Raw genomic sequence first — 13,404 nt, forward strand, 5'->3', positions numbered from 1 at the left:
TTACCTCAACCAATGTCGTGGTTCAGGGCGGGGCTATTTGTTTCCCCGACCAATAGCAGATGGGGGCGTTCAGAGAAACCTGTGCGAAAACAGTCACTATTTTTGTAATTCCGTTTGGTGACGGTAGGGGTGACAAAATACATACACAATAAAGTATAAGTTATCCAAGCTAATAATATATTACATTAAAAGCAGCAAATGCTTAAAACATAACTATTTTCTGTAATATAATTAAGTTCTTAAAAACTATATCTCAAACATAAAGGCCTATATAAAAAGTGTTCTTAGTACAATTCCCTGAACGGAATCGCAGTGTTGCTGTGCGCCTGATGTAGAGTTTTTCCTCCCTTGAGTATCGCCGGCGAACCTGCGTAAAAACATCACTGAGCGTAGTCTGCGCTGGGATCTTGTCGGGGTCCTCGGTACCACCACCCCGAAACATGGATAATCCATTCTGACCGCTTGACTAGAGCGGCCGTGCGCTGAGATCGCTCGTTCGGGGCCACGCCCACACTGAGCTCCTGATCCTAGGGCAGGCAGGCAGAGTGTAAAATGGCGCACAGCTGTCGGTGGCGGTTCCCTGCTCGGCCCGGAGGGAGCAGCAGCTCGGGCACCGGGAAGAAAGCGGGCCGAATTCGAGTCAATGCTTCCCTCCTAAACAGCTCGGGGACTAATCCGAACGCGAATGGGCTTGGGCCCGGATTCGACGCTGCGTTGCAAGTGTCCGCTGCCATCAGCAGCAACCTGCAGAAATTTCGGGATGTTTTGGGGGAGTCGAGCGGCTCCAGCAGCGGGGAGGTAAGCGGGACCCAGGCTAAAGCGTTAGCCTCATTTACGATCAATGTAGGAATTACAAATAACTCCGCGGCTGTGTAGCAGCTCTAAGTTGCTCAGAGAGGAGAGTGAGTGAGTTAGTTATTTTGCTGCGCAGCAGACACATGCCTCCATCCATGTGCCGTTTTTCTCACTATGGGACCACTGACAGGCTAAACTGCTAGCTAGCCCACATCAAAACACGCACCTATTCAAAACTAACGACCGATGTTGCTGTGCCTCTGTAGTCTATGTGTCTATGTTGAAGCGATCGGGCATCATATTTCGGGACGCTGAAGAGTTTACTGCCATTTTTGACAGGATGGAGATGCGAAGCCAGATAACTGTAGGCTGCTTTGGGCTGAACTTCAGTTTAACTCGGAGTCCCGTGCGTTTCATGTGACACCGCTTTTTGCATTTAAACACTATGAAAACACTTTTTAAGATATAAAGAACAGAAAGTACCCAAATTAACGTCCATCTTCTGCTATTAAATCAAGTCCAAAAGAGCCTAAAGACATATAAAGGATGAAGTTTGCAGATATTTAGTACCTTTCAGACACTGGTCATTTTAAACTGTTTTTCACCCCAAAAAGAGATTAAATTATATTTGATGACTATATTGCACTTCCAAGTTAGCTCAATGTGCATCTCACCAAAAGACAGATTGGGTCAAAAGACTGGTGGTGTATAAAGAAATGTACTCTTTTAAAGAAATAAACTGGTTAGGGTGTTTCAATAAGCATAAACGAGCAGATTTTAGCAGGACTGAACACCTTGTGCCAGTTGGTTGTTGTTGTCTGAGCATTTAGCGATAGCACGCAGACTGCATGTATCCCAGCTTTAGTTAAACTTCATTTTAAAGTGTTGGCCTAGACGAAAGGGTAGATTGAGCTCAGAATATGTAATGTTCTGTTGCTAAAACTACTGTGGCCGTGCATGTGTTCACTTTCTGATATTATTTTGCCCAGCTATACATTGCCCTCTAGCTTGGGTTCAGCAATGGATGATGCTAGTAGCAGTAAACAGTGTTGCTATAAAAAATATGCAGCCTCGTGTGTTATTGTAGCGAAGGGTGGGCCATATATTCACAAATCGTTTATTTAGTTGCAAAAGTTTGCATGGTGTAATTTTAAACCTCTCCTGTTTGATCTCCTTCACCCTCGAGAGGAGGCTGGCTAACGCGTTAGCCTGTTAGCATCCACTGATGCACAGGAAAATGGGAGGTGGACATGTTTTTTTTCCCTCTCAGATATTGCGTAGTAGCAGTACGCATTCGGAAAAAATGTCATTTCTAACCGGAATCAAGCGATTCCTGTGAAAAACCTCGCCGAGGCTACAAGGACCATTTGTTGAATCAAATACACGGCAAATGCAGTGTTTTGAGCTGTGCAAACGGCGGCTGCAATAAAAGACAGTGTTTGACGGAGGTTGTTATGTGTGGGGGTGTGTACTGTGACAAACTACCATCTTCCTTTCTCAGTAGTAGAGCGCTGCGCATCGGAAACGCGGGGAGATCGAAACGAGAGCAAGCGTGAACCAGAAACATAGCGTGCTTGATTTTATGTTTCGCGTACGGGAAATTTTGCGTTTGAAAACATGGCGCAGATTTAAGAGCGTGGATTTGTGGTTATTTATTAGACATAATGTCTTCTGGCGTGTGTATAATTGCAGTTTACTCATCATATCAAATTAATTTAATATAAAATAATTTAGATAAAATATTTAGTGATTGTACTTATTGCTTTAGTCTGTTTTTTTTATACATATGTTGTGGTTTGTTTGCCATGGTAAATCACTCAGATCCAATTTCAACTGTTATTTGTTTATGATTGTATACATATTATGTAAATGTGCCTTAGTCACCATTGAATCAAAACAGACTTATTTTTTCTAATTTTGCTATCTAGGTCTTTGGGTCTTATTGTTAAAATATGTGTTATTGAAAACAATTGATAGGCTTTACTAATGATTCTAATTAAAGCTCTAATATTGTAATAGCTTGCTCCACCTCTAAAACAACTTTTTTTGTCGCATGATGTCACTTAGGCCATGCAGTCTATTGAATATTGTTAACCAGTAGCCAGTATATATATTATAATTTTTTCATTGAATATCCTGATTCATTCATAAATATGCCTCAGTATGGATGTAAACAAGTTTGTGAATGTCAGTGTATGTTGACTTTTAAGAAATGATTGTACACCAAACCATACATTTTCTTCCCTGTGCTTTTGTGTGCATTTGTTGCAGTTCAGTATGCTTTAATACACAATTGGAGCCTTTTTTTGAAGAGTGCTCAATTAAAACACGAATCCATTTGTGAAACGTATAAGTAGTGTGAAGCCAGACAGACGGCTAAAATCCCAGTGGAGCTCGCAGCTCATGCGAGTTGCGGACACAGCATTGTAGTTTCATTCAGAGGGGATGTTGTGCCTGGGTAGGATTGTTCTGGTTCATCGCAGCCCGCTGAGCTCACAGAGCAGCCTTAGGCCAGTAGCATGCTCAGTAAACAGAAGCACGCCGCCCCTCCTTCCCATCAGACCCAAATCCAACAGCACGGGCCCACAGGGCCCCCAATAGGATCTTACTTCTGATGGCTGCCTTTTAGACTACATCATTAACCCATTTGGACGGCTTAAAATGTTTACATTGAGGTAAATACGTCTGCGTGATTTTCTTGCAGCTCCAGAAATCACAGCTTGCTTTCGCTTTGATCTTCCAAACCATATTTTCGTCTAAATCTAAAGTGCAAATACAAGTCTGTGGCTGTTTGCTAGACAACTGTTACTTTCAGGAGGTGTCCTGTTTAAGTCTCCATTCATCGGTTTCTTTGTGAGGGACGCCATTTGGCTTGCCTTTTAATGTCCAGAGTAAAGCCCCGCTTACAGAAGCAGAATGAGGATCAATATCAAGGCCTCGTACAAAAGTGCATTTGAATGGATACAGCAAATGAATGCTTTGCTCCGCTGCTTTCTAATGAATGGCGTGGCCTATACGGAGGGAAGAAGTCCAGCAGGTGTTTGGCCTATTTATCTGGAGAGGGCCCTGTCCCCTAGACAGCGTGTGGATCATAGCAGGAAGCTTTGTGTCTGCTTTTATTCCAGCCTTTATGGAGTGCAGGCAGCTGAAAGAGCACAGACGTGGATATCAAAGGGTGAAGAGCAAGCCCTCCTCCCCCTGGGACAGCGCTGGGAGGGAATTAGACACAGGCCGTCCCATCCATGGCTTTATTCTGCTTTTGTAGGCGGGCAGAGGGGGTTTCGTCCGCGCTTTTTGCTCTGGGGGGAGCAGGAGTAGCCATTGAACGCATGGAGCAGTTCTCTCCAAATTTATGTCCCTCATTACACCTTGCAGGAGGCACATTTGTTTTTATCTTAAAGCCACGGCACCTCATTAGCGTGGGTGTGAGGTGTTGGAACATGTTTCAGAAACTCAGTTCTGGGTGCTTTTAATGTGGGTGCATGAGCAACATCAGAGCATTAAATCTGCATCTCATGAAGGGAAATTTCTCCTGATGCCTTTTGAAAGTATTTCGAGAGGCTTGAATAATCGTCACTGCAAACTATCGGGGGTTCCCCCGCCAGTTTTGTTTTGTTTTTGAAGGGGTTTTTGAAACCCAAACTATTTCTCGTATGTGACCACATTTACATTTTACATGTATGCATTTGGCAGACGCTTTTATCCAAAGCGACTTGCATTACATTTTAAGGTACACATTTTACATTCTTATCCGTTCTTGCTTTCCCTGGGAATCGAACTCGGGACCTTCTGTTAGAGCTACAGGAAAGCCACATAAAGTGCACACTTTTTTTTTTCTTCATATGTCTATTGTCCAGACATGTTTCTTTTGCTATGAGTTGTCCTGGGTTTGTCCATTTTGGCCGTAAGCTGGGAATGTCATCAGCCTGACCCCAATCTTATGTTTTGTGTATTGCATTTATATCTTATACAGGCATTTTTGAGGGACTCTGATGCCTCAGCAGTTGTCAAAACTTCACATTGTTTAGAAAACGGTGATTCAGTGAATTTATGAAAGGCCTTACTATATAACCCCAGGCTTAGAGATGATAATCAGTTACATGTCTTAATGTGGATATTTTGGCTTACTGTGATTATAGGTGTGTGTGTGTGTGTTTGATATCATTGGCCACACACACAGTAGTGCAATTATGTCCTGCTCTGGGGAGGGAGAGAGTTGCCAGGTTGCAGTGTGCTTGCCAGATTATGCCCAGTTTCTTAAGCGAACTGTAGATGCCATGTTGAGCAACTTTCCTGGGTTTGTGACCATCTGCTCGGAACAGGATGTAATGAGTTTATGTAAACAAATAGCCTAGTCTTGTTTGCTTACCTTTCATTTACGGGAACTTCGAAGTGGCACAAACAAGTGCTTTTATCTGCTCTTTTTAGAAGAGAGGATGTTGATTTGATCCTGTCCCTTTACTGTGCACATTCATGTGTTTGCTTGGTGTTTTGATGGTCAGCCTTTTCACAACTAGAGATTCTTAACCCCAGTGGCTAAACCTAAAAAGTTTTTAAAATATAGAACCAAGCGGCATCAGCAAATAAATGGTTGTAGGAACTTTTTGTTTACGGTACTTTTAACTTTAAAATAAAAAACAAACATGTTGTTCAAAATAAATATATTTATTCATTCAAGCCTAGGCCTATTTGTTTTTTTTAAATAAAGCACTTTTCTATTACTATTATTTTTTGCTTAGTAATATTTTTCAAATTTGTTCTTTATTCTATATTCTTTAAAGTTAGTCTATTTTATTGAAATGTAGCACTTTTCTTACTATTATTTATTATGTTTTTCTTTTTCTTCTTTACATAAATTCACACAAAGCTGCATTTATTTTAATGTAAATACATTCATATTCTTTTTAAACATGGCTTAAGTGTCCAACTACTTATTTTTTTTAAATATTTTTTTACTGTTTGGGGAATAAAGAAGAGGGAACACTAATGAAGAAAGTGAAGAATAACAAACAAGTGTTTTTGTGTCACCCTCTCCGCCACCGCTATCTCTCCGAGTCCTCCCCCATCCTGCACTGGCAGCAGGTGCTCGGGCGCCTTGGCTGAGCCGAGTGTCACTTTCTCGAGCCCAGTATCACCGTTCCCCCCTCCGTCTCAGCCGTGGGTGTTGATTGAGCAGCTCCGTCAGAGCGGATAGTCAGAGAACTTGTAGTGTGTGGGCGGGTTGTTTAGATTAGCTTTTCGTGTGCTTGTCGGCCACCGAGCCTTTTCATCTTGCTGCATCTTCGCTCCATGCCTTTATGGTCAGACTGATGCTCTGTACCCTGTTTCTCCCACCCCGCATCTCTCCGTCCCTCCTCCCTTTCCTCTTGTCTAGAGATGTTGTTTACATCTTGCAGTGTGCCTTGCGCACTAGGTGGAGGAGGGTGTGTGTGTGTGTGTGTGCGCGCCAGTGTGTATGCGCTAGCATGCTTTTGAGTGCCCGAGGCAGAGTCGTGCTGTCATTGAGAGCTACTCATGGTGTCACACTGACTTTGAGCTCCAGTGCTCACAGCTCTCTAGTACGCTATCACCTTTGGCTCAACAGTAAAGCTGCAATGAAGTCATTGTAGCTCTGAGAGCCTGCATCATAAAAAAATTACTAATGAATTATCAATAAATGTTCACTGTGAACATTATCTCTGGAGAGTTGTGCATTATTTCAGCCTTATCTGAATCAGGTTTTCATTTTGATTTTCACTGGTCTTTTTACCCATTGATGATGGGTAAAAAAAAAGAAGCTCTATTAAGATGACCTGTTAACTATGATCATCTAATAACACGCTCTCATTTAATTTTGGTCTGCTTCCCATAAGAAATTTGTCACCATATGTTGAAATTAAAGCTGAATGGGGATTTGTTAGTGAGATTAGACTTGTATGTGTGCAGTCTCCGGCGGCATCTGTTCTACAAACTGGACCGAAGGGAATTTAGCTGCAGCCCCACATGCTGCTATAAATAAAGAATATGAAATGAAATGCCCCCTAAGGCTTGAAAATCAACACAATAGGCTGTTTAAGAAACTTGCAGACATTAATCATCTTTTGAGAGGTTGGGCCTAGTACATAGTGAAATGATGTCAGTGCTTGTTCAATGTAATGAAGACCCATTTACCGGTACTCTCGTACTGTAATATAGTTTTCTACGTTACAGTACTGCTACTACTAAGCGAATGGTTGAACACAGGGCTGTTTGCGGTAAAGGAATTTCCCTTGCGGTTATTTTGAGTGACAATATCGCGATATCGCAATTCTTTTTTTGCTGTATAAATACGTGTTACTTACGATGTGATTCAAAAACAAAACAGGCTTTATTAGCACAATCCAAACACTCTGAAAATGAACACGCAGGAGAATAACACAAACCACACCATGCATAAAAGAGAACTGAGCAAGAGACTGAGTCATTAAACCTTTCATTCATTATTCTTTTATTAATGAAATAAGGTTTTGAAATTATTTTAACTTTGAGCGCACTTTACAAGATTCAACCGACGACCAATGCATCGCTGGGGTGATGCTAAAGCTGGTGCTTCACTTCATAGAGATCAGTGGCATTGATGCATTGTCCAGTGCTGAGCTGATGCCACTGCGGTTGCGCTTGTTGCCAGCTTGTCAGCATCGCCGTATTACAATCACTTGCCCACTCTACTCTGATGGTTGGTTGAAATCATATTTATTAAATATTCAGAGTCAGACCACCAGCCATACACATGCAGATAAGGCGTCTTTTGGTGATTTTAATTTTTTTATGAACGTTGAAACTAGCAGGTTTAAAGTGTGTCTTGTAAACACTGTTTTTTCCCATTTAATTCCTCTCCATCTAGCTGTTTTTTAATGAAAAAAAAAAATCATCTAATTTAAATTCCTTACTTTCTCAAATACAGGGCTGCCTGGTTAACGCCTTGATTACTTGATTTTGAAAACATAGCCTAAGTCATAGTTACTGGGAATTCCTTTTGATGTGCTCCCAGTTTCAGTTAGGCCCATAAAATCCTTTTAAATGGTCTGATCTGTGGAACTCTCCTCTACACATACAGACAATTAGAGTACCGAGTTTTTTCTCAGTGTGTGTCCTTGTAAGTACAACTTGATTCACACCAAGGACACTTCAATGACTGAGACATTTTTATCACAACGTAAAACACAGCGTGCCCAGCTGCAGAGCAGACAGTAATTACAGTAATCATCTGCACTGTAAGCCTGTTGAGAAATCTGATAAATGTGGGAAATGTGGCTGACTTAAAGGGATATGGAGCTTTTAAGTTGACTCAAAAATGGAATTGGAATTATGGCTTACCTAAAATGTTGTGACAGAATTAGACCAGAAAGGCAAGAGCCCAAATGGACCATGTAATCAGCATTCCTCCCTGTATCCCTCATGTCAGGTGAATGATAAGCACAGAGCTATCATAAAAGCCTCGAGCTTTATTAAATCCCATCACAGGACGTCTGCAAAGCTTAGCCTGTTTGATTGACAGAGGTGGAGCAGTTGTCAGGAGATACGGCCATTGCAATAGATGTCCTTACACTGAATGATGTCAGTGGAATTTGCTGAACTAGTCATATCTCAGTAGGAGGTACCATCACAGATGTGTTTGTTACTTTTTTCAGTTGTCGGAAGAACAGAAGTTGGTTTGCCTACTTTTGATCGATTAATGGTCTGTTCTTTTGGGCAACCCGGCAAAGATGCCAGGCTGAAAATGGATTGTTTAATTTAGGGTACATACAACCACATCTCACAAAAACAGTTTTGCAGCTGATTTCTGGATTCAGATGAATTGTCTCTTTAATTCAATAATGTTATGGAGCTTGATCTATCGGTGATGACGACAGGTTCATTTAATGCATTATTGCATTTTTATTATACGGTCATGTTAAGGCTGCTACACTAGATGTTGTTTTGAACGAATGGTGGTTAAACAAATGAATGAAATACGCACACCAAACTAAAGGGTATAACAAATAATATAGATATATCTAATTAAAAAATTCTATATTATTTTAATTGCTAACATGAGTGGTCTCTTGCCATTTTCTCAATCATGAAAACTGAATGACTCTTTAGACAATAACCACTTTGGTTTTGTGGACACAAATGTAGAAAAAACTAAATCTCTTCGGGTTAAATCAACTTAAATAAACTGATGACCCAGAACCACTGAGTTCATTGAATATTTTTTTTTCTTTAGGAGGAATTTGGAGGCTTTACCACAGTCGATGAATACCACAACAGAAGAATACACAGCCCAGGAAGGACGTCAATAGGTAAACTATATCTTGCATCTCTCAATTGTGTTTTCTTTAGGAGTGTAACGATACACTCATGTTACGAAACATCTATTTACTTAAAGTATGTGCGTTGTAAAAATGTTCATCATATAAAGCCATCGAGTCTCTTCAGAAGACTTTGATTTGGATTTGGACCACTCGATTGATTATTTTTACGATGGCTTTGACATTTTTTGGATTTTAAGTTTTAGAGGAATTTACTTTAGCTAATTGGAGGGATACAAATCTCTCAGGTTTCATAAAGTTGAACGAAAATATTTCAGGTTTGAAACGGAGTGAGTATATGATTTTTTTTTTTTGGTGAATTATACCATATAAATAGTAAATACAATAAACTGAGCCTGGGATAAAACTAACGTTATATCGCGAATCATATTGTTTACATCAACAATATGTAAGGGATAATGTATAGCGAGGCGGTTGTTATAGCGAATACAACACTGACTTGAATCAGCCTGAAGGGGCTGTATTTGCTATAACAACCGCCTCGCTATACATTATCCCGCTTATTACATGGCTACCTACAAATAAATCAATAATTTGACACAAAATATTGATTTAAAAACGATTGTATTGCTTCCGTTAAAGAACACCGTGTCCATGGCAACGCTGTGTTATACTTAGCAGCAGTCTGTTATCAAGAAATAACAGACCGCATTCTACATTAGAATTTAACCAAGCCATGTAATAACTAAATATAACAATGTATCGTTACACCCCTAGTGTTTTTTTTTTTCTCAAAGGGTGTTGTAAAATAATTGAAAAAATAATAATTGGGACCTCCTATGGTCTAACTTGCTATTTTGCTCAATTGTATTTGAGATACATTTAAGTGTAAAGAAATGTTGTGCTTGTTAATTAAGTGTTTTTCTTTCTGTCAGGTCCAGTTACACCGGAAAAGAAGCCCAGAGGACGTCCTCCTAGGTCTCTAGCTGCACAAAGGTTTGGCACTGGTATTGAGACAGCTCCTTTGCCTGTCGCCACAACTCCTACAGAGAAGGTAAAACGACCACCAGGGAGGCCTCCTGGCACTGGAGAAAAAAAAAGAGGCCGCCCTCCTGTTTCTGCCAGCCAGAGAAGCTGGCAACAGAGTGGCCATGCACTGCCTGAAGATGGTAAAGACACAGCATTGGAGTGCAGCTCCAGTCCTGCACATCGCAAGGATGGTGTGGAGGACGAAGACAAGGAGAAAAGGCAAACTCCGATTGGGTCTGGGCACCATCAGGGTTCTGAGGCAAAGCTTCTCAAAATCAGCCGAGAGTCCAAGATGTCCAAACCAAAAAGACTGCGGGATGTCAAACTGAGCCCTCTGAAGTCTAAGCTGAAGGCCATTGTGAACAAGAGTGTCCCAGTTCCTGGTGTGCAAAGACGGAGACGGGGCAGGCCGCCTTCTGCTGAGCGCCTTAAAGCTGAGGCTGCTGCTGCTGCTGCTCAGGCTGCTAACGCCTCCTCGGTCCTAGAGATGTCTACCACAGCATCTGGGACTGCCAAACATAAGGCCTTCAGGGTTCGTCGGGAACAAGATTTGAGTGCCTGCTCTCAACATGATCTTAAGCTAAGGGCTTCTCATCCTGCTGATGAACGCACTAGCCCAGATCCCCATGACTCCTCTACAACAGTCAACCCAATGACTCCAACTAAACTTGGGAGGCCGTTAGGGTTACGTCAAAGCCCCCGCCATATCAAACCTGTGCGGGTCGTCCCTCCCTCCAAACGCACTGATGCCACTATTGCAAAGCAGCTGCTGCAGCGGGCAAAGAAAGGGGCCCAGAAGAAGAAACTATTGGCAAAAGAAGCTATTGGCACCCAGGGTACTGCCATTCCTGAGGTTGGGAAGCACAGGAGGCGAACGCAGCTAACAAACATCAGGCAGTTTATCATGCCTGTTGTGAGCACAGTGTCCTTGCGCATCATCAAGACTCCAAAACGGCTTATCGAGGATGAAGGCAATTTCAGTACTCCACCAACACACATGAAAATTGCTCGATTGGACACTGTAGCATCTGCCCCAGCACCTCAACCCATACCAGCTCTGGTTTCCACAGCTCCCGTCACAAGTGGAACCACTGCCACACCCGGGGTAGGCCCTGCGGTTGACTCTCTCCTTCCTCCACCACCTCCTGTCCAAACTGGCAGTACCACTGCCATTGCAGCTAGTCTCCTTAACAGCAGCTGCAACAATAGCACTAGCAATGGGCGCTTCAGTAGCAGTGCTGCATCCTGTGGCTCCAGCGCTGTTTCGCAGCATTCTTCTCAGCTCTCTTCTGGTGAGTCGTCTCGCTCCAGCAGCCCTAGTCTTGATGACTCCTCCTGTGATTCCCAGGCCTCTGAGGGCACCCAAGCCCTTTCGGAAGAGGGCGATCATTCCCCTGCCTCTCAGGGAGAGACGGAGGCCAGCATGCACCACACCTCGCACCCACCCTCACCACTGTCAGAGCCGGAGCCAGACCATGTAGTGTTAATGGAGCATAACAGACGGGGTCGCAAAGCTCAGAGTCATCGGAGGGGTGCTTTAGTGGCACGTGGTAGGGGCAGCCTGATTGGTGGAAGGAAACAGGTCATCATTAGCCCAGCCCCAGGGGTTTCACAAGCTGGATCTCAACAAGGCTCTTCCACTGCATCGTTGTCCTCTTCCCCACCACCGCCTCCTCTTCTAAGCCCTTCTCAGCCTCCCCAGGCAGCTTCATCCAATGCATCTGAGCATCACTCCCATTCTCCATGGATGATGTCACATTCCATTGCCCCTTTTCTGCCCACCTCTCCAATACTTTCCAGCTCTCAGCGTCGCTCCATACTACGAGAGCCCACTTTCCGCTGGACGTCTTTGTCATGTGCAGAAAATAAGTACTTCTCCTCTGCCAAGTATGCAAAGGAGGGCCTTATCCGCAAGCCAACTTTCGACAACTTCCGTCCTCCTCCACTGACCGCTGAAGATGTAGGACTCATGCCACCAGGGCCTGGTGGAGGTGGCGTTGCACCAGGAGGATTCCCAGCACCTGGTGGTGCAGCTGGGACAGGTACCAGACTTTTCTCCCCCATGCATCATCACCCTCACCACAATCACCACCCGCATCCCTCATCACGGATTGAAACACCACACCAAAAGCGCAGCCCACTACTACGTGCTCCTTTCTTTACTCCAAGTCCGGCACATTCCCGCATCTTTGAGTCTGTTACCCTCCCATCCTCCTCAGGGAGCAGCCCTGGCTCTCTGTCTCCCCTTCAGGTCTCACCAACGTCAAATAAAAAGAGAAAGTGGTCTAGATTCTTACGTGGACAACCCAGGTCACCTTCACACTCAATGACTACCAGGAGCAGTCAGTCAGGAGTTCCAACAGGGAAGGCCTCTGAACAATCCATGATTAGCAGTTCTGTTCCCATATGCATGACTGGGAATTCGAGCCCATTGCCTGGAGTCGCAGTCAGTGCACTTGCAACCAGTGCCTTAACTCAAGCTTCTTTCAGCGGCTTCCCCTCAGGCTCTATTGGTCTTACGAGCCACGGAGTTTCCGATGGGCGGCGAGCAGCAGGAGGTCTCGGTGTGAGTGGGAGTTCTGCTTCATCGTCACAGCTCTTCCCTCTTTTTACCCCCAGTCCTCAAGGATCAGGTGGGGGAACTGGAAAAGCAGGAAGGGACCGGAGTGTTTCTGCTACTAGAGACATGGGTACAAAGGAGAAGGACAGGGAGACTGAGAAGAGTAGAGAGCGTGAAAAGGAAAATAAAAGAGATGTAGGGAAAGACTGGGATAAAAGAGGGAAAAGCCTTCCACCAGAGACTTCCCCCAATTCTACATCTAGCCTATTTGCGGTGGAGGCCAGGGACATTGAAGAATCCATCACCCAAAAAAGGACACCGGGTCGAAAGAAGTCAGTCACAGTTGATTCTGGTGCAGAGGCCTCCCCAAGCGACTCTGCAGCAGTTCAACCTGTTGGGGCCTTGTCATCCAAGGGTCGTCTGGCCAAAAAAGGCAGACCTTCAGAGAAGATTATTGAAGCGGAGGGAGTAGAGAGGGAGAAGGACAAGGAGAAATTGAGTGCTCTTACCCAAGCGGGGCAGATGGGAAAACCCCCTGCAACCACATCTCTGGGCTCCGTGTTAGCTCGTGCTGAGAAACAGCCAGTCACAGACAGGCGCGTTGCAGGACTGCTGAAAAAAGCTAAAGCTCAGCTTAATAAGTTAGAGAAGAGAGATTTACAACCTGCAGATCAACCCAAATTACCGGTATGTCCTGTCTTTTGTTGTCCCCTTATCTTTGGAAAATGTTCCTAGGTTGTTTTTCCT

General features: G+C 43.7%; 1 protein-coding gene across 1 annotated transcript in view; it reads left to right on the forward strand.

Moving 5' to 3' along the window:
* Positions 1-424: 424 nt before the first annotated feature.
* Positions 425-13,404, forward strand: part of kmt2a (lysine (K)-specific methyltransferase 2A) — a 32,542-nt gene continuing 19,562 nt past the window's right edge. Inside the window, exons 1-3 of the mRNA XM_079609295.1 lie at positions 425-798; positions 9,023-9,098; positions 10,004-13,344. Of these exons, the coding sequence (XP_079465421.1) occupies positions 553-798; positions 9,023-9,098; positions 10,004-13,344 (3,663 nt within the window). The 5' untranslated portion in view covers positions 425-552. The remainder of the gene's footprint in view (positions 799-9,022; positions 9,099-10,003; positions 13,345-13,404) is intronic.

This window comes from Phoxinus phoxinus, assembly GCF_949152265.1.
Source record: "Phoxinus phoxinus genome assembly, chromosome: 4".
NCBI classification, from domain to species: domain Eukaryota; kingdom Metazoa; phylum Chordata; class Actinopteri; order Cypriniformes; family Leuciscidae; genus Phoxinus; species Phoxinus phoxinus.